The 25,408-nt window shown below is 41.7% G+C and overlaps 1 protein-coding gene across 1 annotated transcript in view; it reads left to right on the top strand.

Annotated features, from left to right (window-relative positions):
* Nucleotides 1-25,408, top strand: part of RNF44 (ring finger protein 44) — a 53,047-nt gene that overhangs the window by 3,052 nt on the left and 24,587 nt on the right. Inside the window, exons 2-3 of the mRNA XM_089527397.1 lie at nucleotides 20,486-20,667; nucleotides 23,619-23,847. Coding sequence (XP_089383523.1) covers nucleotides 20,561-20,667; nucleotides 23,619-23,847 — 336 coding nt within the window. The 5' untranslated portion in view covers nucleotides 20,486-20,560. The remainder of the gene's footprint in view (nucleotides 1-20,485; nucleotides 20,668-23,618; nucleotides 23,848-25,408) is intronic.

The following is a 25,408-nucleotide window of genomic DNA, read 5'->3' on the forward strand; positions in this document are numbered from 1 at the left end:
TGACCTGTACCTCCCAAGTTGACTCTGGTTTGGGGGACCTTATCCTAGAGTTTTCTTGGCAAGATTTGTTCAAAGATTTGTCTCCTTCCTTGGAGGTCTTTAAGCAGAGGCTAGATGGCCATCTGTTGGGGATGCTTTGATTTGGATTTCCTGCATGGCAGGGGGTTGGATGGCCCATGTGGTCTCTTCCAACTCTATGATTCTATGATTCTATGAAAAGGCGTTTGCCCTTGCCTCTCTTTGAGGCTGAGAGTTTAACTTGCTCAGGGCCACTCAGTGGGTTTACATGGCTGAGTGGGGATTCAGACTTAGGCCTTCCATAGTCCTAGTCCAACACACACAACACTTGGCTAACCTCTTGGATGTTTTAAAATGTGTTGTTGCCAAGGCTGTAGTGGTGTTGTGTTTCAGGAAAATAATAGTTCATAAAGCTCTTTTTTGTGACATATTTTGGGCCTTTGAACTCAGTCTTTTTATCTGTAGAGAAGCTGAGGTGGGGGATGGAAGACATTTTTTGCATGGGTCAGCTATTAAGACCATTCCAGCATGTATACATGCAAAATACATACAAACACACACCCACACACGTTGAGAATAATGTTGAAGAAGCATCCATTTAAACTCTTTTTTCTAAAACAAATAGATGCACCCAGAAAGCAAAATAATGCTTGTGGTCGAGGTCTGGACTTAAGAGCAAGTTTTCTCCATATACAAGGCTTCCCCAAAAATGTGTACATTCTTTAACAGCTAATAGTAGCCACAGTGATTATTTGAAGGCTAAGTAAATACATTTATACTGAAGAATAAATGTTATGATAATAATTTATAACCAGAATTACAATTTTTGTAGCAATTTATAATTTTATGGAAGTTGTTCAAATTATCAGCCCCTGTGCAGCAATGCAGTGCTTGCATTGTTGAAACCTCATTTAAAGTTTCTCTTTGCCACACTTCTCTATTCTTATAATCTTTAATTCTTCAAGTTGGTTTATTTTTGTGGCATGAATTCTGTTTTTAAGGTACCTCCATATGAGAAGGAGATGTTAAGGGTGTATACATTTGGTGGGGGACTCACAGTGTATGCAAATTTGGAATATTTTGTGGTGGCTGAGGCATAGTAAAACACAAGTAAAGCACAAGAGATCCATGCATCAGACGTTGATGAAGAGAGATGGGATTGTACAAGGCAGGGAGCCACTGGAGTCCTTTGGCAAGTTTTTAGTTATTGTCTGATTCTGCAACATATACTTTCTGCACATCTTTCTGTAAGCATGAGGTCACAATTTCAAAAAATGACATTTCACCTGGACTAGAAGTATTTGCTGACTGCTGCTATGACAGCATTAACAGCCCTCTGCAGTCAAAGAGGTCATCTGAGGCCAGGGGAAATGTTGCTAGAAATGAATTAATGTAGTGGAGCAGCTGAAGAAGGTGATTATAATGGCTAAAAAGAATGGGATTTAGATTAGCTGGGGCCACTTCAAATTGTTGCCAAAGTATGGGAGATTCTTCAAGCATCTTGAAGAAGTCTCTACTCTACTCCGAACGGTTCTGTGCTTTACTATTAAACTGTACATAACTGCCCCATTGCATTTATTGCAAAGAATCTCACTGACATACATAATATAGGCATGCTTTTGTGGACAATGCTGATCAGTGCAAATCTTGTTTTATTATGTCTGTTAACTCAGTTTGAAATGTTAGAAAGTTTTTATATTGATGGCTAGCAAAAGGAATCAGAGCCAATATGGTGTAGTGCTTTGAACATTGGACTATGACTCTGGAGACCAGGGTTTGAATCCCCACTTGGCCATGGAAACCCATTGAGTGACCTTGGGCAAGTCACAATCTCTCAACCTCAGAGGAAGGCAGAGACAATCCCCCTCAACAAATCTTGCCAAGAAAGCCCTGTTTTGTTTTAGGTTTGCCATAAGTCTGAAACAACTTGAAGGCACACAGCAACAGCAGCCAAGGAATGTTTTGTTGAACTGGCACATTGTTCGGTGGTAGAGAGTCATAGATGATGGAATCGAGGACTTTGACATGCTCTCTGGAGATGAGTTAGTTGTTGGCTGTGGTAATAAAATTGCCTTCTTTTGTATGTCTGCTGCACAGTGTCATCCAACAGAATTCTTCACAACTCAGTCACAGAGGAACAACTGTGTGTGTGGGATTGGAGTGACCTCAGATCCTACATTTGCCTTTGGTAGGAAAGATAATCAGAAGGTAGCTGTTAGCTTAAGTTTCAACTTATGCGCTCTCTATTTTGCTCCTGCTAACAATTAAACTAATTCCTGTTAGTTTGACCCACTATTGGACTCCATGTATTTGCTTCTTGGTGATGTATTGCTCATGGAAAAGAAGCCTTGGAGTGTTGGTAATGGCTTCTAGTCCCTCTGAGCAGCTGTAGGCTAAAATAAATAAACTGTGTCTAGAGCAGTACTTCTTAAGCTGTACAATGTGGGGGCCAGGGGAAATTCCCCCTGCTGTGCCCAGCACCATATTTGTGCCTACTGGTTACAGGTGTTCCCACCCCCAGCTCAAAGAAATTCTCCAACCCCTGGCTCAGAGACTTAACACCACTTTAATTACCACCAGTCTAGACACTCTTCACTTTCAAACTTTGCAAAGAGTTAACTGCTGCTTGCTTACTTCACTATAGGGCCCTTTTATGTTGTTAACTGTGTGGCAGAGATTTCCTGTTGGTTTCCTGTCTGAGAGAGGGGGGAAAGATAGTTGTAGTCCTTATGACAGTTGAAAGAACTCTGTAAAAGTAAAGTCAATTATCTGTCGAAATACATTGAGATAAGAATTCAAAGACTTGGGCTGCATCTGCACTGCAGACATAATCCAGCTTGACACCACTTTAACTGCCATGGCTCAGTGCTGGGATTTGTACTTAGTTGTTGCACTGGAGCTAAATGTCTCACAAGATGTTGAGTTGCAGAATTCCATAGCATTAAGCCATGACAGTTAAAAGTGGTGTCAAACTGCATTATTTTTGTGTTGCAGATGCAGCCTCAGCCATGTTAGTCTGGGATATCAGTATGCAAAGAGTTGTTGCAGCATCATTGAGACTAACTGAGAGAAAGAAGCTGTAGCATAATCTTTCATAGACATAATCTTTCATAGTCCACTTCCTCAATCTTGGGGAGCGTTAGCAGGGCACAGGGGACAATGTTTGTCATCTAGCAGAATTCTTTTTATATGGTTGGCACGGGCAAGGATCAGGTTTGAGAAATCTGTTTCCCCTCTATTAGAATCTAAAGATCCACTAGTGGGTTCAAGATGGTAACAATTGCTGGCTGTAGGTGTGGAACCAGTAACCTACTGCAACACATGAGGCCCAGGGGCACACAGACTTTTAAGCATGAAGAATTGCATATGATAGCACTGCACAAACACACATGTGCATGAACATGTATGTTCCTTCCTTCCCTTGTCTCAGGACACTCCCATGTCCCAGCAATCTCCACTAAGGTAGAGTTTACTCATGGCTACTTATCTGTTGCTATTAGCTATCTCAGCTGTGGGGAGGAGAGGGTGGCAGAATTGCTAGCATTGGGAATCATACAAAGAGCCGAGAAGGGCCAGATGCAGGTGTAGGTTTTGCACCTTATAAGCTGCACACTGGGATGATCAGCATAGCCAAGTTACTATTGGCTAAGGTTTCTAACAACCTGATTTAAAATGGCTTTTGTTGTTGATAGAGAATGCTTGCTGATCAATAGCAAACTAGGCAGAGTTCTACCAGGAGATCCTAAACTACCTTCAGCTTATCAGAATTGAATTTCAGTTCCCAGAACTGAACTATCTTCACTTCTTTGAACCCCAGTCCTATAGACCATTCTCACTTTTTTTCTGGACTGTTAGAACTGCAAGAAAGTTACTGTTTTTTCTCTGTTGCACTATTTTGCTGTTAAGCCTCTATAAGGCAATGTCTCATCTTGTTACCATTTCTACAGATGTTGAATGGGCTTGCTTTTTGGTTTATTAGACTAAATTATCAAATAAAATTTGCTCACAATGTATTATTTGCATAATTGATTTCATTTGTGTTGATGTTTGAAGAATTTGGCCCTCCAGGCTCTGGAATTTTAATTCTTTATTAGCATTAAACTAAGGTCTCTTGGTTCAGAGTATTCAAAGGAGAATCAAAGTAGTGGTTTCATCACGGACCATTGATATAGTTGTTTAAACTGATACTTTCTCTTTGTGTACATGAATCCTAAGCAGCAGCAACGTATGATGGTTGTGACTTGATGTAAACCAAATTAATTTTGATGATTCAGTATAATTAATGAACACAGTGGTGTATGAGAGTGTTGTGTGTACACAGGGCCTTGTTGAAAGACAAGGGAGCCAGCATGGTGTAGTGGTTTGAACATTGGACTACAATTTTGGAGACCACGGTTTGATTCATTGCTAGGCCAAGGTATAACCTTGGTGAGTCATACCCTCTCAGCCCCAGAAAACCCTATGTTAGGTTCACTTTCGGGACACTATAAGTCAGAAGCAATCTGAAGGCTCACAACAACAGCAAACAATTACAGGCAAGCATGGGAGAGGGTGTATGTTAGCAACTGAAGGGCCATCCCAGTGATTGCCCAGATATCATTTACAAACAGTCAATCTCCACTACAGTCCACTTTCTGAAGGGTTTCCACAGAGGCAGTTTTGGGATGTGACAGGGTCCAAGTGCGAGTTTGGTCTTCCCTCTCCAGCATTAAAAGTCTCATTGTGGCAAGAAAGTGAAGAGGATGAATCCCTTATGACCATTCATCGGTCAGAGATTAGGCCAGGGGAAAACTGGCAAGCTTAAAGATGGGTCCTCCATAGGCTATATTAAGACCACAGACCAGAGATTCCTAATATTTTATGTACACCACACACATTAATAGCTGCCTTTTTGCCTGTAGCATGTAAGGTTCTCTTGCTGGTCTTTAGAGGAAAATGTTATAAAATCAAGGGGAGTCCCCTCCCCACTTTTAGGCTGTTGGTGTTCTAGTAATGCTGAGTTTAGATAGGCTAGTAAGTGAAACAAATATTGTGGGTTGTTAATACTTGTAGATTTGTTTCCAAGATTTGTTTTACACAGATCCAGCTTTGTGAATGGAAGCAAATGTACTCATTGAGAAATGTGTATTTTACGTTACATACAAGAAAGAGGTGTGAATTTGGGTGTGTGTCGACTTTTTAATGTAGGTTGTGGATGCAGTTGTAGAACAACCCAAAGTTCTTCCATTTCCTTTCTGAGCCTTGTGAATTGCAAAAGCTTTGAACTGTTTGGCTGGAGTGTGACTTGTGTCACTTTCCGGAGAGATACCTGAATTATGTCACATACCTTTGAAATGTGATCACTGTTCCTTCAGAAATGCATTTTTAGAGACACCCTTTAACATGAGAGTGGTTCTGTCTGAGTTATCCTATGCAAGAGCAGTAGTGTCTTTTAGGGAATTGGCTTTCTCAAAATCCACAGCTGTAACTTAAGACAGAACATCTTCTGGCACTATTTCTTGTTTTATTTTGGATTGTCTCATCATAGGTTTTTTTGTGGTAAAAGACATTCAAAGGGATTTACCGTTCCTCCTCTTTCTTAGGACTAGCTCTTCCTAACAAAGGGGGCTGTGACCTCACACAGGATGGAGACATCTGGGTTCTCAGAATAAGTATGTTTTTGCATTCCTAATGGAATTCAAATTTTATCTCCTGGACTTTGGAATGCTTTGTTCCAAGTGACACGTGGCCAGAAGGAGGAGGGGCCTGCATGTGTCGATATCCCTCTAAAGAACAACACACAAACAACACCTTGAGAAAATGCAAGCCTGTGACTAACATTGTCATTTTATAATTTTTTTCTCTTGTATGATTCTTAACACCTTTGTTTGATGAAGAAGCTAGTGGAACTTTGAAAGCTTGCATCATGTATTTTATGCATTTTGGTTGGTCAAATAAAGATATCACTGTTTTGTGGATTTTGGATGTTAATGCACTTTGCTATATGGCCTACGTGGCTACTACTAACAAGCATTAGCTATGATGCTACTGCCATTGCCTCTGACAGATTCTCTGCCAGGGTCACCCCCCCCCCAAAAAAAAAAAATACTGCTGCTGCCCAGTAGCTATTTGGCATATTTAGCCTGGCTCCTCAGCAAAAGCCTGCTTGAAAGAGAGACCCTACCAGCAGCACTGCTGCCATCAGCATGGTCTCTTGTCTCACAGGGGAATGTAGTCCTGCCACTGTTAGAAACTAGTGGAATGTGTGTGTGTGTGGGGGGGATGTCAGGAAGGTGGCTACACACACAGTTAAGACAGTTACTACAAAGACTCGTTTACTACAAGTGGGGGCGGGGTTCTTGTCAAGCCAGAAAGAATGTGTTTTTTAGTCCTGTGGGTAATCTTAGATATACTTGTGCAAAAAGATTGGCATTCCACTTTATGCTGCTGATTCTTTTTTCAGAGCAATGTTTTTATGCTGCAGCTTCTAGAAGAGCAGTTTTATGGCTTTTTGCTCCAAAGCAGGTGGTATAATTTTAATTGTTTCATTCAGGTGCTAAAATCTCAAAAAGATTTTGTGGTTGCACTTGAGCTCAGTAGATTAAAATGTCAAGTATTATGAGGTCTTATCAAGAGCAGGGCATCTACAGTGTTCTTGAAGAGTTTTTCAGCCGGAGGGCTGCCTTTTCTTGTGGATGACTTGCCATAGGTTGCATACCAACATTAGGTAGGCCCTATGACTGTGAAATGGACTTGGTGACCTTGAGAAATTCACATACTCTCAGCCTTGGGAAGGCAATGGTAAACCACCTCTGAACAAATCTTGCTAAGAAAACCCTATGATAGAGTTGCCTTAGAGTCACCATAAGTCGGAAATGACTTGAAGGAACACAGTAACAAAAATTGTGTAAGACCAAAAGAGGCATTCTAGGATAACTAGCACCGACATGATTAATTTAGAACTTTGAAAGTCAAAAGCAGTGTCTCAAATTGAACCTGGATTCCAGAAAGGGGGTAATATGGTTGTGCCAGCTTCCCTCAGTCAGTAATTAAGCAGTGACATTCTGAGTCAAGAACCTTCTTGAACTGGGCATCTTGAAGGATAGCCCCATCTAGATTGCATTACAATTTTCTAATCTGGAGAACAGCCAGACAGGAATGATGATGGCTAGGTCTCTTTTTCAATGGAGAATAAAGCTGGCATACTAGCTAAAGCTGGTAAAAGTCACTGGAAGACTGAGCTCATTAACATGGACGTATGGTTTCAGTATCCATTCCACCCTCTGTTCCTAGCTTGCTGAGGGTTGTCATGGACATTCAATGGGTTTCTTTCCTTGTTAATGCATGCTCATAGGTTATCAATTGTAATTGAATGCTTTAACTGTTTTTATACTGTATTATGACGTTTGTCATGGTTTTACCTGATGTGAACCGCTTTGATCTCGAGGAAAAGCGGTATATAAATAAACAGTTTATTTATTATTTTATTATGGAACTGTATTTCTGCTTTCAAACTAGGAACTGTTCCTAGTTTGCGACCCCATTCAAAAAACCATCTTTCCTCATCCAGCCAATACACCACTTATTACTACTAGTACTACTATTACTACTATTTTTGTATTCATTTATATCCTGCCTTTCTCTTGATGTAGGGACTCATGTTTGAAACAATGCAAATTAAAACAATTCAGAAGCATTAAAAAGTATAAATAATATTTAAAACCAATTTATGAAGTTAAAATATTAAACATTACAGGTATTAAAATATATTTAAAATACATATACATATCTTAAAATCCAAATCACACAGCATATAAAATCCATAAATTTGTAAAAACCTGATAGTACAAAATGTTTTTACTTGTTGGCAGAAGGAGAACAAGGACCTCTAGAGTGGGAATTCAAAGCCTGAGAGGGTGGTAAGACAAAGAGAAGGGCCTCTCAAGACGACATTGGAGCTCTAACAGGCTCATGAAGAAAGATGCAGTCCTTCAAATAACCTGGACCCAATCTATAGGGCAATATCAGTACGTTGAATTTTGCCCAGAAGCAGACTGGCAGTCAGCGGATCTATGTGTAGTAAAGGAGCTGTGTGCAATAGATTCTCCACCCCTGTAGAGGCTCTGAGTCTCAGCAAGTCTAAACCTGACCAACAAGAAGTGATCTGTGGAACAGTAGAAAGCTCCAATCCCAGATCACCATCCCCACCCCATAGAAAGAAACAAAGCCTACCATGTACCTAGCAGCATGAGTAGGTCCAGATACCACTTGAGACAGACCTACGGTTGTCATGGCAGACATGAAGTTCCGAGCCCCTACAGACAGGGTAGTCTCATATATCTCCTTGCATCAAGTCTGCTTATCCAGACTGAGTTCCAGGTGTCACTCTTCCCTCTGGTCTACCTAATCCATTATTTGTGACAGCCATGGCTATGCACCCAAAACAAAACAAAAAACAATCTGACCAAAAGAAGATATAGAACAGGGTGGCTTCAGTATATTGATTATTCTACACCCCATAATTCTGGTCTTTCTGTATATTCTGTACCCCTGTGGCTTTATGTACATTTTTAAAAGCAAGGGAGAAAAAAATCTGCAAGCAACTGTTCAGCACAAGGAACACTACGTGATCCCTGTGAAGAAGAAAAACAGTCCTCTTAGTCATAAGTTGAAGCTTGCTGTCCAGGCAGGTATGCGTGCAGTATTTATCCCAACTTCCTCTAGAAACAGGTGGTCTGGAGGACAGCATTGCTGATAGGATCCAAAGCCACAGAAATCCAGGAAAATTAGTAGGTTTAACAAGTGTGTGCTGAATCGTATCAAAATTTTCAGTTGGTGCTCAGGCAGTATTTGTGTATTGTGCAAGTAGTGTATCTGTATTTTAGTGGTGCAAGGTAGGGTGGGATTTATGTTAGGAGTGTTGATTGCTGTCATCATTCCCATGATGTTTCTCCACTGCTGTGTAAACTGCACATTTTAACTCCCTCCGCTTCTGGGTCTGTACCAATGGACTGGTGTAGTGTGATTAGCCAACTACATATGTCAGTGCAAGATTGTTATGTGGTATTCTATTCAATTTGCCATTTACTTTTAAAATCACTTTCCCCACCCCCTTTATAGTTCTAATCTCCGATTGCTGACTGTGGTTCTTTTGTCCAACAGGCAGCACAAGCCTGTGTAGGATACTCTCTCTTTAAAATAACTTTCCCATTCAATAAGACAAGAGGAAACAGGTGGCTGTAGACAGATGGGTAGTGCAAGAGAACACTGGGACAATGCTGATTAGCAGGACAAGCTATCCTCTCCATGTACCAGCTGTCTTGCTGGTGTGTGCTAGCTGAGCCAGAAGGTTAAGACTAGATAGAAGGATGACCAGGTGAACATTTATAGCTTTTGTATTTCAGGGAAAGTAGTCATAACCATATGATTCTATCCCTTTCTTTTACATTTGTTACAACTGTGCCTGTTTTCTTGAATGTAATACAGTACTCTGTTGCAGATTGCTCAAATAACACCTTCAGCATCCCAAGTGTTCCTTTCAATTGCCTACTGTAGTCCTTTGGAGAGAGGTACTAAAAAAACTTAATTTGCATTGGCTGATTAGTTTGTGATTTTGTTGTGAAATAGTTGTACCACTGGAGTATTATCTTATATTTTCCAGTGTGTTATAAACTAGAGCATTCTAAGTTTGCTGCTGGCTTGTCAGTTCCATGCACTTCAGGGAGTTGTTTGGGTCTTTTGATTAGCCACTCACCCATTTTCCAAATGATAACTGAGTTCACCAAATCACAGATTGTTGCGTGTATTTGGTCATTAGCACAGTGGCTAAAGCTAATTCCTAACTGAGTGACCCTCCCTGCCAACAGAAACTCCTAAATTCTTCTGTGGTAAGAGGGCATATCTGTACAGTTAATTGTTTTCTAATTTTATATTCCACACTTTCCACACCCTAATATTTTCATCTGCTTGTCAATAGGTAGATTTCTCTTGTATTCTGATTGGTTTGAGGGCAAGTTGCTAGAGTTTAGGTGGAGCTGGAGCTCTTATGAAAGAACTTTTTTTAACAAATCTAGTATATGATCCAAGGAGACAAGTGTGTTAGGAGACTGTTTCTTTCCAGGAGGTTGTAAAGAGCTGTATTCTTGCTGCAAGTATGAAAAAAAAAGAATGTTTCTGCTTTTAAAGTACTCGTTGTTCTTTTCTGTCATATGTGAGCCCACAGCCTTCTCTGTATTCCTTTTTCCCCCCAATAAATGACAAAGAGAGGTCCTCCTTTCTAATCCAGATAGGTGATGGCAGCTACAATTTATTCAAGAGGGTCAGTGCTCTTCAAGAACCTTACCTTCCTCCAGAGAGTGGGGTGAGAGTTTTCCATCAATATTCCTTGCTGTACTGTTGTGAGGAAAGTAGCGGGTGGGAAAATGAAGGCTTTGAAAACCAACCCTAAGTGAGATTTATACTGCTTTTTGTGTTGATCTTTCTCTCTGGTATGTGAGGCAGCCTGGGTGAATCATACTTTTGATGTGGGCATTATTGTTGGGGCAGATGGCAATTCTCCTGTACTCTTGCAAAATTGGTGGGATGTACGTATGATTAACAACATGTAGACATGTTGCAGGCTGTCAATATGAGAGTCTTCAGCAAGATACAAATGATTTTCATTGTTGGTACCAAGAGATGGGATTCTTTGTCCTCTTATGTCCTGCTTTCTGTATTCTGCTTTCTGTAATATGTCAGCTGATCTGTATCTAAAAACCAAGTGATCTATAAGATAAAGGAGGGTTATGAAAGCTTACACTCTAGCCTCCAATGGAACCAGCCAGAGTGTTTAGTTTCTGTGGCAGAGTAGGTGCTGGAACAGTTTTCTTGTGTTAAGCTATTGCTGTTGCTTTTGTAATGCCTGCTTAGAGGAAAGCAGTGTGTGTGAGTGTGTGTGTATACATGCACATGCACTTTCAAGTCGCCTGTGGAGTTATCAAGATCCCATTAACGTTAAAGGGTATTCTTAGTCAATGAATACTCAGGCGTGGTTTGCTGCTAGCCTCCAGAGTCCAATTTTGGAAGAAAGGCAGTATATAAATCAAATATAGATAGATAAAATACCTTCCTGTGAAATATAGCCTACTATACCTGCTCCCTGCCAAGTACTATCCCTATTTAGCTTTCAAGATCAGACAGGATCTGGAGCAAGGTTGGGAACCTCTTAGAGTCTGAAGACCACATATGATTTCAGAGATGTTGTCTGGGGCTGCATTCCAGTGATGGGCAGGACAAAGTACCTGCATACTTTAGTCACAGCAACCAAATCTTCAGAAAATTGGAACAAATCTTTGCAGAAGCTGGAAAACCACAAGTAGCCTGATCTTCATTAGGTTACTTTTTTTATTTCCCTTTCAGATATGTTGTGAATAAAGACTGGATGTGGACACTTGATAAAGCGCTAATTTATCAACTGTTGAGATTCTTTTTTGGAACTTTGCCGCAGTGTACCCAATCCAAATCATTAGGGACCAAGATTAGGACCTATGTAAGATGGTTCAGAGCCTAGAAAGTATGTCAGGAGTCTAGCACTGTGTGCACTTCTTCATTCCTCATCACTGAGCTGTAGATCCTGCACATTTACTGCACTCACTTTCTCACCTTGTTTTTGAAAACCTTTCTTATAATACTGTACTTGGAAATCATGAACTGAAGAGTACCTTTAGCATAACATCAGTATCACTATAATTATTTATAATAAAAGCATGGGAGAAAAAAAATCATGAAGAAAACATGTTTACCATAGAATGTGTTGTGATCTAAACACTGTCTATGTTTAGATAGTTTTTATGTTACTCCCAAAGCTATTAGGCAAGATTAAGGAAGGGTGCATCTTTGTTGTTGTTGTTATTGTTATGTGCCTTTAAGCCATTTCTGATATATGGCGACCCTAAGGTCTTATGGACGCTTTCTTGGCACAAATTGTTCAGAGGAGCTTCCCCATTGTTCTTCCCTGAGGCTGAGAGCATGTGACTTGCCCAAGGTCACCCAGTGGGTTTCCATCTGGTCTCCAGAGTCATTGTCCAACACTCAAGACACTATGCCATGCTGGCTTTCAGGGTGCATCTACACTGTAGAAATAATGCAGTTTGACACCACTTTAAGTTCTGTTGCTTCATTCTGTGGAATTCTGGGATTTGTAGATTTAAAAAGTCTTTGGCAGCCTTCTCTGCCAAAGAGTGCTGGTGTCTCACCAAACTACAAATCCCAGGATTCTGTAGGATAGGGCCATGGCAGTTAAAGTGATGTCAAAATGGATTATTTCTACAATGTACATGCACTCAAGGTTATTCTATGATTGATTTTTGTCAAAGTAGTTTTAGGGTTACTGTGCACAAGAAATAATTGTCATCAAAAAGAACAGGTTGAAAGTATTAAAATGAAAGACATATTTTAAAGTTCAGTTTGGCCTTGTAAATAAGTAAAAGTTGCTTTTTTGAAATATGATCAAATCGCTGTCCAGCCTTTACCATGCATGTGAGACGTTTGGGAGTTCATTATAGTTTTAGCTACAAAAGGTTTAATTTGATGCTTTAAACTTGACAAGACACTCTTACAGAATGTGCCTTATTGATTCAGCTACATGCATTTCTGAGGGTTCTCCTTCCCCCTTATTTTAATTGTATGGCTTTCCTCAGGTAGAGCAACAACAAAACAATTAATAATAACTGATCCCAGGTGGCGCAGTGATTAAATGCCAGTACTGCAGCCATTCATTCACAAAACCACAAGGTTGTGAGTTCAATACCAGCAAGGGGCTTCAGATCAACTCAGCCTGGCATCCTTCCAGTCACTAAAATGAGTACCCAGCTTGTTGGGGGCAATTAGCTTACATTTTGTAAACCGCTTAGTACATCAGTAAGTGATATAGAAATATACTTGCTATTGCTAATATTTTTAAAATGTAGAAACATGAGTGATTGATGCTCTTGGCCTTATCCTTCCAGTTCAAAAAGCTATCCTTCTTTTTCCATGTTTCACTCTTTACCTCCAAAGATCTGAGTAGTTACAAAGATCCCATACGGACAGGCCAAAATAAAGCTGCCTCGGGTCACTTTCGAGGTATGCTGTTTCAATGGTGAATGCGTACTAAGAGTCCGGAAGCTGCGCCAAACCTGTGCTCTAGTCCTTAGGACTGGATCGTGGCTTTGGCACAGCTTCCGGACTCTTAGTACACATGCTTCATTTAAACAGCATACCTCTGAAGTGACCCAAAGCAGCTTTATTTTGGCCTGTCTGTATGGGGCCATTGCCATTTGGGATGTTTCTTTTACTTTCGTTTATGAAGGTCATCCTGCTCTTTTCCTCCTTTTTCCATCCCCCCTCCCCACCAGTAGGTTGGTAATTGATGCTTTGTACCTTCATCATCTGTACCACAGTACATGTGGCAGTAACAGACTCATTTCTTCTTTTCTAGATATTTCTTGGTCATGTCTAAATCAGCAGGAAAGGGATGCTATTTAAAGTAGCCAGGGAAACAAAAAAGAATAAAAGCTGTGTGTGTGTGTGTGTGTGTGTGCGAGAGAGAGAGAGAGAGAGAGAGAAAGGGAGGGAACATACCTAGATTTTCAGCATGCATTACTTATGTGTCCTTTCCCCTTCAGCACTTCAAATTGTGCCCACTATTTAGACATGGCAAATGAGATAATAATGTTGCAGAAGGGTGAAAACTGAGGTTAGTGATAGCAACATTTATTGTACCTAGCTTCTGAAATCAATTAGAGATGATGGTTGTATATCATTATGATATCCATTGGGGGAAGGTCTGCTGATCCAGCTGCAGATATGACTGCCTAGTGTGTAGGTTTTAGTCCTCCATCCCATATGCAAAAGACAGGCTCTGATCAGCTGCAATAGGGGTCTTTATTTTCCCATATTTCACTCTTTACCTAAGCATTGGTTGTTACAGAGTTTCATCAAAATAGAATTGTTCTGGTAATACCTCTATAGCCACGTGGGGAAATATGGCAGATATATTCAATGCTAGGGTGTAGGCCAATATTTGCTGCATTTATAATGTTAGAGCTGAGGTGTGAGTTGCCATCTTTTGCATTGCCTCTTTGTGTGGAGGACAATGTTGCCATGTTTTAGCGCTCTCACAAGCTGTTTTATGCTCAGGGGAAGCTTTTCCCTCATCATGTTTTGAAAAAGGTTTCTTTTGAGCCTAAAACAACCTGGGGCAGCATGGTGAAGTTGATGTTTGGATGCATCTTTTTTGAAATAAAAGATACTGAGAGTCACAGTGGTCACAGTGCTGGGCCTCCAATGACCCATAGGGGATCATTGTGGGACTCTCAGTATTAACAGTTGCCCAGCCCTGCTTTATGACTTCCTTATTTTAAAATATTTTCTTCATCTCTCCTCTAATCTGAGCAGCTCAAGGCAACACATTTGATTCTCTCCCCCACCTTTCCAGTTTATCCTCACATGAACAAGTGAATTCTGTAGCTGAATGGGGATTTGATCCTGGGTATCCTAACAAATATCTAATACTTTGCACCTCAATACTATGGTGTCCTTCTTCCTAGGCTTGTTTACTGGTGCATGTGTTAACCTGCATCTATTCTTCCATCCCGCACCTGCAAGTTCCATTCTGTCCCAGATCATGAGATGTTACTGGGTTAGAATGTTTGAGAAAACAGTGTTTTAAGTTAGCATCTTGAATGAATGCATGGATAAAGAGAGTATGTAAACAAAGGTGCTCAGTTGGTGAAAGAGCATGTTGGCTGTTCTCTTATTCAAGGAACTTTTGCCCAATTGCCCTGCTATGTACATGAATCATAGAGTTAGAAGAGACCACAAGGGCCATCCAGTCCAACCCCCTGCCATGCAGGAACTTTTAATCAAAGCATCCCTAACAAGTGGCCATCCAGCCTCTGCTTAAAGACCTCCAAGAAGGGAGACTCCACTACACTCTGAGGGAGTGTGTTCCACCGTTGAACAGCCGTTACTGTCAGGAAGTTCCTCCTAATGTTGAAGTGGAATCTCTTTTCCTGTAGCTTGCATCCATTGTTCCGGGTTCTGTTCTCTGGAGCAGCAGAAAACAAGCTTGTTCCTTCCTCAATATGACATCCCTTCAAATATTTAAACAGGGCTATCATATCACCTCTTAACCTTCTCTTCTCCAGGTTAAACATCCCTAGCTTCGTAAGCCTCATAGGGCATGGTTTCCAGACCCTTCACCATTTTAATCTCCCTCCTTTGGACACGCTCCAGTTTCTCAATATCCTTTTTGAATTGTGGTGCCCAGAACTGAACACAATATTCCAGGTGGGGCCTGACCAAAGCAGAATATAGTAGCACTAGTGCTTCTCTTGATCTAGACACTATACTTTTATTGATGCACCCTAAAATTGCATTGGCCTTTTTAGCTGCCGCATCGCACTGTTGACTCATGTTCAACTTGTGGTCTACTTGAACTCCTAGATCTCTTTCACATGTAGTCTCGTTCAGCCAGGTGTCCCCCATCCTATATCTGTGCATTTCATTTTTCTGCCCTAAGTGCAGTACTTTACATTTCTCCATGTTGAATTTCATTTTGTTAGCTTTGGCCCAGCTTTATAGTCTATTCAGGTCATTTTGAATTTTGATCCTGTCCTCTGGAGTATTAGCTGTTCCTCCTAATTTGGTGTCATCTGCAAATTTGATAAGTATGCCCCCAATTCTGTCATCCAAATCATTGATAAAGATATTGAATAGCACTGGGTTCAAGACAGAGCCCTGTGGGACCCCACTGGTCACTTTTCTCCAGGATGAAAAGGAGCCATTGTTGAGCACCCTTTGGGTTTGGCTGGTCTACCAATTACAAATCCATGTAACAGTTACCTTGTCTAGCCCACATTTTACAAGCTTGTTTGCAAGAATGTCATGGGAAACTTTGTCAAAGGCATGAGTTGCCTTTCTGATCATGAATGGTGTTGCAGTAGCTTTTTCTCAAGAGAGTAGATCATGGTATCAGTTCTTTGTATGTCAAGACCAGAGATAGAGAACATGCGGCACTTCAGATGATGTTGAACTGCAGCATCCAGAAACATTGACCATGCTGGCTTACAGCAAGTGGAGTCTGACAGCTTTTGGACGGCCATAACAGTATCATCCCTGTCACATCAGTACTATGTTGCCAAGGAATTTCCTAATTGAAGTAATGATGAGGAGTACTATATAGTGATTACCTGTATGTATGGATCTTTGATTACCAGCACTTGATAGCTAAATCAAACTTGCAGGTAAATGATGATATGAAACACTTGAGCGTGAACCCTGTATGTTTTAGGCTTAATCCACAGTCCATAGATTCAGCCAGGGCTGACAATCATTTGTTTCCTCTCTCCCAGAATTATCTTCCTCAGTGACCATGCCACATGGTCATCATAGCAATTATTTAAGAACAGGTTTTTTTTAATTTGCATGTTCTCTTAATTCTTTCCCCCAAACGTCTTTTTGTATTGTATGTTTTATTAGGTTGTATAAGACTATGCATGTGATCTGTGATATGTGTGCATGTATTTGTTTGCTTGTTCTTTTTATACTATAACTTTTCAGTATCCAATAAAAAGAAGTATTCATCTATGAAAGTTGCTTCTTTGGCCTTTGACAGGGTCATTGGTCCCACTATGGTTATTGGCCATATATATTTTTATGCTTTGTAATACTGGATTATAGGATGTGTTGTACAACTGGTGGTAGTGGGAGAAAGGATTGTTTATCTTTCATGGCACTGGATAATGAGCAGATGTGTGGGGAGGAAAACTGAACTGTGAGCTGTCAAGGTCAGTTCTGAGACAACCTGGTACGGAAGAAAGGTGGGGTATTCCTGAGAAAGAGGAATGTTTTGTTTTGGTGAGGAATGGGATGTGAGCCCCCCCCCCCCAAATATTTCTGTTGTCATGTGCTTTTAATATATAGTGTAACTGAAAAATGTTTCAGTCCTGACATGATTATGATCAACTTTGTTTTCTGAATAAAGTTTTCTGACTTTTTTGAGGCTTGTGTTATTGAAGTGAAGTTAGCCAGTACATGCCTTCTAAATTCCATTGCTCCAGCAGAATCTGTGCCATGTATGTGTTGTGTTGTTTTACCACTGTTGCCAAGTAAATTAGGGATTCCTGAGGAAAATACATTTGTTGCTTTTCCACCTCCCAGATGGAAGCACCCAGAGTGGTTTATATACCAAAACTCAGAACAACCAATGATACAGGAAATGATAATATTAATGAAAACATTCCAGACCAATAAAATACCAAATATTACAGTAAGACTTTATTTTGGTCTCTGACTATAAATCAATGATGATGATAGTAAGACTTAACACTAAAAAGGAGCCAGGACTGAATCAGAGAGAACTTTGTTTTAGATCAACTTGTGTCTTACTAGAAAAGAGATGCCCAGAAAGAGCAATAGATCACTGGTGAAATGGAAAGATATCTGAACTTCTGGGGCACGAATAAATCCAGTCTTTATTCACAACATACCTGAAAGGGAAATAAAATAAATGATGATGATAGTAAGACTTAACACTAAAAAGGAGCCAGGACTGAATCAGAGAGAACTTTGTTTTAGATCAACTTGGGTCTTACTAGAAAAGGGATGCTCTGAAAGAGCAATAGATCACTGGTGAAGTGGAAAGACATCTGAACTTCTGGGGCATGGAGTTCAACACATACACAGTACTCTGCACCACACCAGAAAGACCCTCTCACATACATCACCATAGGTGGATCTCTGAATGAAGGCAAAGGGACCTTGCCAGGTAACCTAAGAGTGTAGGCACATTTATGAGGGTGGATATAATTTTCTAGATATTGTGATCATAAGCTGTTCCAGCCTTTAACGGCAATAACCAACAATTCCTCCTGAAAGTAGATGGGTAGCTTATGAGATGGTTCAACTAGGGAATAACATGTGAAGGTCCACACTAATCAAAAAGTGTGCTGTATTATTCCATAGTCTTCAAAACTAACTCCATATAGAGTGCATTACAGTCACTCAGTCTAAATATGTCATGTTTCTTCAACTGTGAGCATAGCTGATCTTTCCAGGAAAAGACATGGCTGGTACACCAGCTTGAGAAGGTACTCCTGGCTACAACTATCACCTGGTGATCCAGGAGCTAAGCTATATCCAGAAGTACTCTCAAATTGCTAGCCCAATCATTCAAGGAAATGTCATTTCTCTCTGGGGCAAACTTAAAGCTTCTCTCAAGGCCACTAGGTATCATGACAAAGAAAAAGCACTTGTCCAGTTGGAATTTGCCCAAATCTGGACTATCATTGGCTATTGCCAACGGTTCAAAGTTCAGGGTTGATATCCCTTGATTCATTGCTCTTGCTTCTCTGCTTGGGGTTTCTTTCATCATACTGGTGGGCAGATGTCTGTCTTGGAGTGTCCTTTCTCAGAAGAGACTTAGGCAGGTTACAGACCGCCCGTTTGGGGCGGACTGCACCCGTCCCTTTCCCCGCTGTATCGGGGCCTCAGCTGCTAGACCGGCAGCCTCCGAGGCCCCAATCCGCCGCTTTGCAGGCCGTGGGGAAGCAGCAAAAGGCCGCTTCCCTGCGGCCTGGAAAGGGGTGTCCTTGGGGCTTCAAGCCCCAAGGACACCTGGTAATGGCGGGGAGGAGGAGAAAGGGGCCGTTTGGCCCCTTTCTCCTCTGCGTTGCTGGGCGCAGCCATGTAAAGGCTGCGCCCAGCGACACAAACCCCAGAAGGAGCTCCGTTTTGGAGCTCCTTCTTATGCTGCGGAAAGGACGCTCTAGGCGCCCTCATGTGGTGCAAAGATGTCACGTCCGCGCTGCCTTGTTTGGAGGCGGCGCGGTCATGACGTCGTAATGGCGGCGGCCGTGTGGAACGGCCGCCACCATTTTGTACGGACTGGGTCCGTACTAGGGTTAGGGGCGTCAGGAAGTGACGCCCCTTTCTAACCCTAATACGGACCCAGTCCGTATTTTCAGACCCGTCTGTAACGGGCCACAGAGCCACTTTGAAAGTCAATGGTAAACATAGCATTAGTGCCCAATGAACAGAAATGCTAGAGCAGCTTTGAACTGCTGTGTCTTCTTTTGCCAAGGCCAGGATCCTGTGGGAAAGCATCACAGCTCTCTTAATTCCAAAGCTGTGTTATGAAGTCATCTGCGTGCAGTAGCATTGCAGTTGGGTCAGGGAGGGAGTTATCCGCTCACTCCGTTTGGGTCATCTGCCAGCTGTATGCTTATTAGAATGTGCATCGCTTCCACTAATGGTGATGAAATTGATGCTGCTGATGAGATAAGTGAAGTAAGTACTCTACAAGATTTGCACTGAGGAACAAATCACAAGGAAGGCCATGTTTTTATTTTAGAATAGTTGACCAAACATACATCACTGTTTGTCAGTTACCTTGTTCTGCACTCTGTCTTACCTCCTGTCTGGTAACCAGTGTGTGTGTGTAAGCAGGCACTTCCAGGCAGGTGTACAGATTGACACTTAGCAGCACACATCAGGAGATCCTGCTCATTTAAAGCAAAACAAAACAAAAGGTTTCTGCATATTTAACCCACCACATGTCACCCTAGGCTGTGACTAGGTGGCTAGTTGTCATACACTTGTATGTGTCTCTGTCCGAATGTGAATTGCTTTGGAATGAGAAATGTCTCCATAGAAAGGAAGTCATAGGACAGCCAGTGTGGTGTAATGATTAAAACTTTAGCCTTCAACTGAGAGCCCCAGATTCAAATTGTGATTCAGACACAAAACTCTTTGTTTCTGAGCAACATCTGTATCACAGGGTTGTTTGGGATTAGTGGGTGGTATGGAGAATATTCTGTGACTGAGCTTCTTGGAGGAAGAGCAAAATAAAATCTGACAGATAGACAGAAAAAATGTGGAATGCCAAGTAAAGATGAGAGAAAGGATGTGGAATGCCAAGTAAAGATGAGAGAAAGGAGAAGGATAAAAAAGGAGAGGGAAAGGCAGAGCTAATAGATACACATGTGTAGGGGAGAGCATTTAATGCACACAATGAGAGGAGATATAGTGGGATACTTGATCTGTCATTAAGGCTATGGGCCCATACAGACAGGCCAAAATAAAGCTGTTTCAGGTCACCTTGGAGGTATGCATGCATCCTAAGAGGCCGGATGCCGCAGCAAAGCACGCTCCAGTCCTAAGGACTAGAGTGCAGCTTTGGTGCTTCTGGTCTCTTAAGGTGTGTGTGTCGTTTAAACAGCATACCTCCAAAGTGACCTGAAACAGCTTTATTTTGGCCTGTCTGTTCAGGCCCTTAGAAGCCTTTTTTTATGTATCATTTACTGCTGTGCTGTGCCCACCAGTAGTGCAAGCCCTGTTGGTGCCCATTAGTACAACTGATCCAGAGCCCCTTTGTCACAGACTGAAACTGCTAGACTGCTTTCTAGACTGCTTTTGTATTTTGCCTCAAAACTCTAGTTCAGTGGCTGTGTTTGCTCACTTCCTGCAGATTCCAAAGAAGTGGTGTGCTATTGTGTTTGGAGGTTGAAGTCCAGCATCACCTTTTGCCTTGTCATCATCCCCAATGCGACCATGGGAACTGGCAGTGAATAGGTGGCCTCCTTTTGTCCCCTTTGACCAGCGACGATTCCCAGGGGGAAGCTGTGGCAGTCCAGCACATCTCAGGAGAAGGTACTGTCTCACCCTTTCTTAATTCTGTTGATCACCTGCACCAGAGAGTCTCAGGGCATTCAGAAATCCAGGGGTGCTCTGTGCCTTCTCAAAACAATTTTGTTTGATATATATTCATCTGTACATAGATTATCACTCTAAGCATTGGGTGCTGCTTCATGACAGCCAATAGTAAAAGTGGCATTTACTGTATATACTCATGTATAAGTCTAGAAGTTTAGGTCAAAAAATTGACCCAAAAAAACTGTATCGACGTATCCATGGGTCAATTTAAGTACTGTATCTTAACTCTTATTTAAAAGAAGGAATCATCCCCTGGTGAAAAGCAAGAGTATAATCTGTCCTGGAAGCACTAACACCCACCCACCAGCCTCCCAATCTCTCATCCATCCAGCATTAAGAGTAAGCACAAATAGTTATATTTGCTGGAATTTTGTAAATTCTTTGACATTGTTTTACTTTGCTTCATCCTTTAGATCCTTTGCTATATGCCCCAAAGTTTTACCCTCGACATATCCACGAGTCATAGCAAAATCCATAATTTTGGCCCCATAACTTGCTCTTAATTTATACATGAGGTCGACTTATAGTCGAGTATATATGGTATACTGCAACAACTATACAGTCCTCCCTCCATTCTTGCCGTCTTCAGATCCTCACTAATGTACAAGGGATGAACGGAGGGAGAATGAATGGGGTGTGTGTTCATGGTGCAAACCTGTGCACCACCACATGCCCATGCCTATATTCAAGCCAATGGGGCTTGAATATAGGCGAAACTCCGTTTTTGCAAGGGGGTCCAGAATGGATCCCCCTTGAAAAAGGAGGGGCGAGTGCATAATTTAATATTTAATGTTTAACAGTATATAATTTAATATGTTTGATATTAAAATGACCCATAAATAAATAAATAAATAAAAATTTATTTGTATCCCACCTCTCTATCAAAGATAATCGAGGCAGCTAGATTCTGAATGCTTTGTGCATCAACTCCCATCTTCTCCTATAAATCTTTGCCTTTTGTACCATCCAATGACATACACAATTTGCTGCTTGCTTATGTTCACTGACTGAAGTGAAATTGAAATAGATGGGAATATGCATATGTTCCTTGGGCTGTATATTTGAATAATATTTGTAGAAGCATTTGAACAAAATCAGTCAGTTAATTGCCTGAGCTGTCTTAAAGCTCTTGCTCTATAATCTAGTGTATGGATAGCCTTATTTGTGCATTCTGTACCTTGAATGTCAAAAATACAGACTTGAAGATGGAGGAATGGACATGATTACTAGAGCCAAAGTATTGACTCAGACACTGAGGCAATCACTTGTGGAGCATCTATGGCTGCATCCGCACTGCAGAAATAATCCCGTTTGACACCACTTTAACTGCTATGGGTCAGTGCTATGGAATTCTGGGAATTGTAGGTTTTTGAGACATTTAGCCTTCTCTTTCAGAACATTCTGGTGCCACAACAAGCTGCAATTCCCAGAATTCCATAGCATTGAGCCATGGCAGTCAAAGTGGGGTCAAACTAGATTACTATATTTTCTGGCATATAAGACTACTTTTTAACCAAGGAAAATCTTCTCAAAAGTCAGGGGTCATCTTATACACCAGGTGTTGTTTTGTAGGGCAGGTGCTGAAACCCCCAAGCCGGGCTGGAGAATCTGCAGTTGCCGCATATGGTGGGGGAGCTCAAAAACGACCGTGGCTGCATCCCCACCGTATGCAGCGACTGCTGTACAAGTACAGTAGAAGAAAATCCACTCTCTAGGATTCATGGAAAGAAGTGACTTAATGCAGTCCTGATGACAAGGTGAGGGGGCGCCTCACTGGGAAGGTGTAAGTGAAGGGCAGAGCAAGCTGCAGGCGTCCAGGACGCCTGGGGTATGGAAAAAAGAGCTGTGTTTCTGCTACCGCTCTGATAGTCTTGGAGACAGGTAGGGCTGGGCAGGCAGGGAGAGCTGACCAATCCAAGCAGGCTTTGTATAAAACAAGTTTTCCTGCTAAGTACCTGCATGTCATAAGCATTGGAATTAAAATTACCACATTGAAATGAAATCTAATGTTTTTTTTAATTTTTATTTGGTGTGCATTGGGGTAGTCTTATACGGCGAGTATATACCAAACTCCATATTTTAACTGGAAAAGTTGGGGGTCGTCTTATACGCCCAGTCGTCTTATACGCCGGAAAATACGGTATTTCTGCAGTGCAGATGCAGCCTATGGCAAGCCTTTGTTTCAGAATTGTAGAATTTCTTCCACCCTTTCTCTATAGCAGAGGAACAGGACCCCTGGTCCTTGAGGCTTAATGCAACTCTCTAGAATTCCCTGGCTTGCTTGCAAAGACTTTGGCAAGCTTTTCCACCAAGACCTGCGGCTGGAAGTTGTCATTAAGAGAACTTTACTGTCTCTGATCACTCAGTGAAGAAAGCTGAGATTCACTTCTTGGCTTTGCTCTCACCCATTTTGGAGAAGTAGAAAGAGAAGTGAAGTGGGCTAGGTAGGCTCTTAACCAGTATTTGCAAGGACGTTCTGATAGTCCTTTCTATCTGGATGATAGAATCTACCACTTCTGTGAGGATATTAGCAGCATGGTGTCTTAGTAGTGGGGTGAGGTTGACAGTGCCCAGTCTCCTCAGGGTATAGAGCAGAACAGCTTTACTTGAGTTGCCTACTTAAATCCCAAACCATGGCAACAGTGCCACATAGCCTTTGTGATAAATGTTGTGACTGAATTTTTTGCTTGATTTTGTGCCTCAGCAGCTGGTTTCTCCACATCCACTCCTTTGGTCACCTGCTCGCTTGCGCCCCTCTCCCATATTTCTATTCTGGCCCAGCCCTGCTGTCAAAATTGGTGTATTTGTAGCTGAGAGCTCAGTACAGATAAGTGGCTGGCCCCTGGGGTCACCCCTCTATATTTCTTTCCCCCCAACTGGCTCCACAGCCCTCCTTCCCGGCACCACTGGGGCCGACGCGAGCGACCTCTGCAAACTCTCCTAGCCCAGGATGAGAACTACTTGCATCCGGCTTTTTTCCAGCAGCAACAGCCACAGCCACAAGTTCCCGTAGATGAGCACCCGGCGTACGTTCTGGCCAATACGCCACCACGAATGCTTCACCCAGCTGCACACCCACCCCACCAGCATCCATTCATGGTGGATCTCCATGAGCAGGTAGGGACTCTCTGCGTGTGTCCTGGATGATGTGGTAGATATGTTCAGGATGTAATTAATTCCAGAGGCTGGAAACATATCCCAGCCAGTAAAGCAGGGACTGGAATTATGTGGGACTCTAGATGTTCTTGGACTGTAAATACTAGCATTCCTCACCCATTGGTTGTGCTGGCTAGGGCTGATATAGCTTGCAGTCTAGCAACAGCTGGAAGACTGCATGATTTCCACCCTTGCAGTAGAGAAATGCTGGCTGAAATTTGCCTAAGGTCTGAGTTTACCAAGCACATTAAAGAACAGGTGGCTTTTCTTGTGCATTCTTCTACAGGAGAAGTGGAAGAGTGTTAATATTGGGTCTAAATGTTTTAAAAGATAAACAGAATTGAACTTAATTGGTATTTGGATGGAAAATCACCAGGGAATATGGAGATCTCTGTAAAGAATCTTGGGAAGCTGATGGGAGTCAGACATGGACTAGAAATTCCAATGTTTTGAGTAAAAGAAAAATCAGTATGCCCCTATGAGATCCTAATGACTGAATCCAGGGCCTTGCATATGTGAAAATGCATACTGTTGAGTGTAAAGCTGTCTTAATATACAAGCAGCACTGCCAGCAAATGACTGTATACCAAGGATATTGCTTTGTGTATATGTGTCTTCGTGTCACCTGTAAACCTATATGGCACCCCAGTGAATCCCATATGATTTTCTCAGGCAAGGAATACTCAAAGATGGCTTTGCCACCTCCTTCCACCATCCCATTAAAATAGAAAGGTCTAAGAAAGCAAAACATAATGAGGACATGCAAGAGAAGGCATGTTTCTTGTTGTTGTACCTTCAAGTTTTTCCTACTGATGGTGATGCCAAATCAACCCTATCATGTGGTTTTCTTGGCAAGATTTATTCAGAGGTTTGCCATTGCCTTCCCCTGAGGCTGAGATCTTGGGACTTGCCCATGATCACCCAGTGGGTTTCATGGCTGAGCGGAAATTTGAACCTTGGTGTCATAGTCCAGCACTCAAACCACTATGCCATGCTGGCTCCCATCTATAATGAGGGCATGCAAGAGGAGACATATAGATGCCATGTCATGAAGTAGTTAGTGTACTGCTCACACTTTAGTCCTGGCTGACCAAAATTCAGTGATTGCTGGCCACTGAGTATTTATGTTTGTTTGTTTGTTTGTTTATATTTACAATATTTCTCCCACTATGAGGAGAAATGGCAGTTCACAACATGATTAAAAAATAACTACAGCTGAAAACGAGTGCTGATGTGAAAACATAATCAAACAACTTACACTAAAACAACTACTGAATTAAAATAATTTAAAAGGGCATTGGTTGCATTGGGAGGGGAATTCTGTACAACCAGCTCCAAGGTTAATGTACTTTCCCAGTTTTCAGGGATGTCTTTATAAAATGTAAAGAATGTCCTTTTTTTTGTTTCTGTTGATATTAGAAAGTCTAAGCCCCTATTTCTTTCTGAAATGGCTAGAGGGGAATTTTGTGTCAACCACCCTCAACTTTCAACCTTTAAACACCAAACCCAGAATATCTTGAAG

The sequence above is a fragment of the Sceloporus occidentalis genome, unplaced genomic scaffold, assembly GCF_023333645.1.
Source record: "Sceloporus occidentalis isolate IW3139 unplaced genomic scaffold, rSceOcc1.0.p SCAF_1, whole genome shotgun sequence".
Classification (NCBI taxonomy): domain Eukaryota; kingdom Metazoa; phylum Chordata; class Lepidosauria; order Squamata; family Phrynosomatidae; genus Sceloporus; species Sceloporus occidentalis.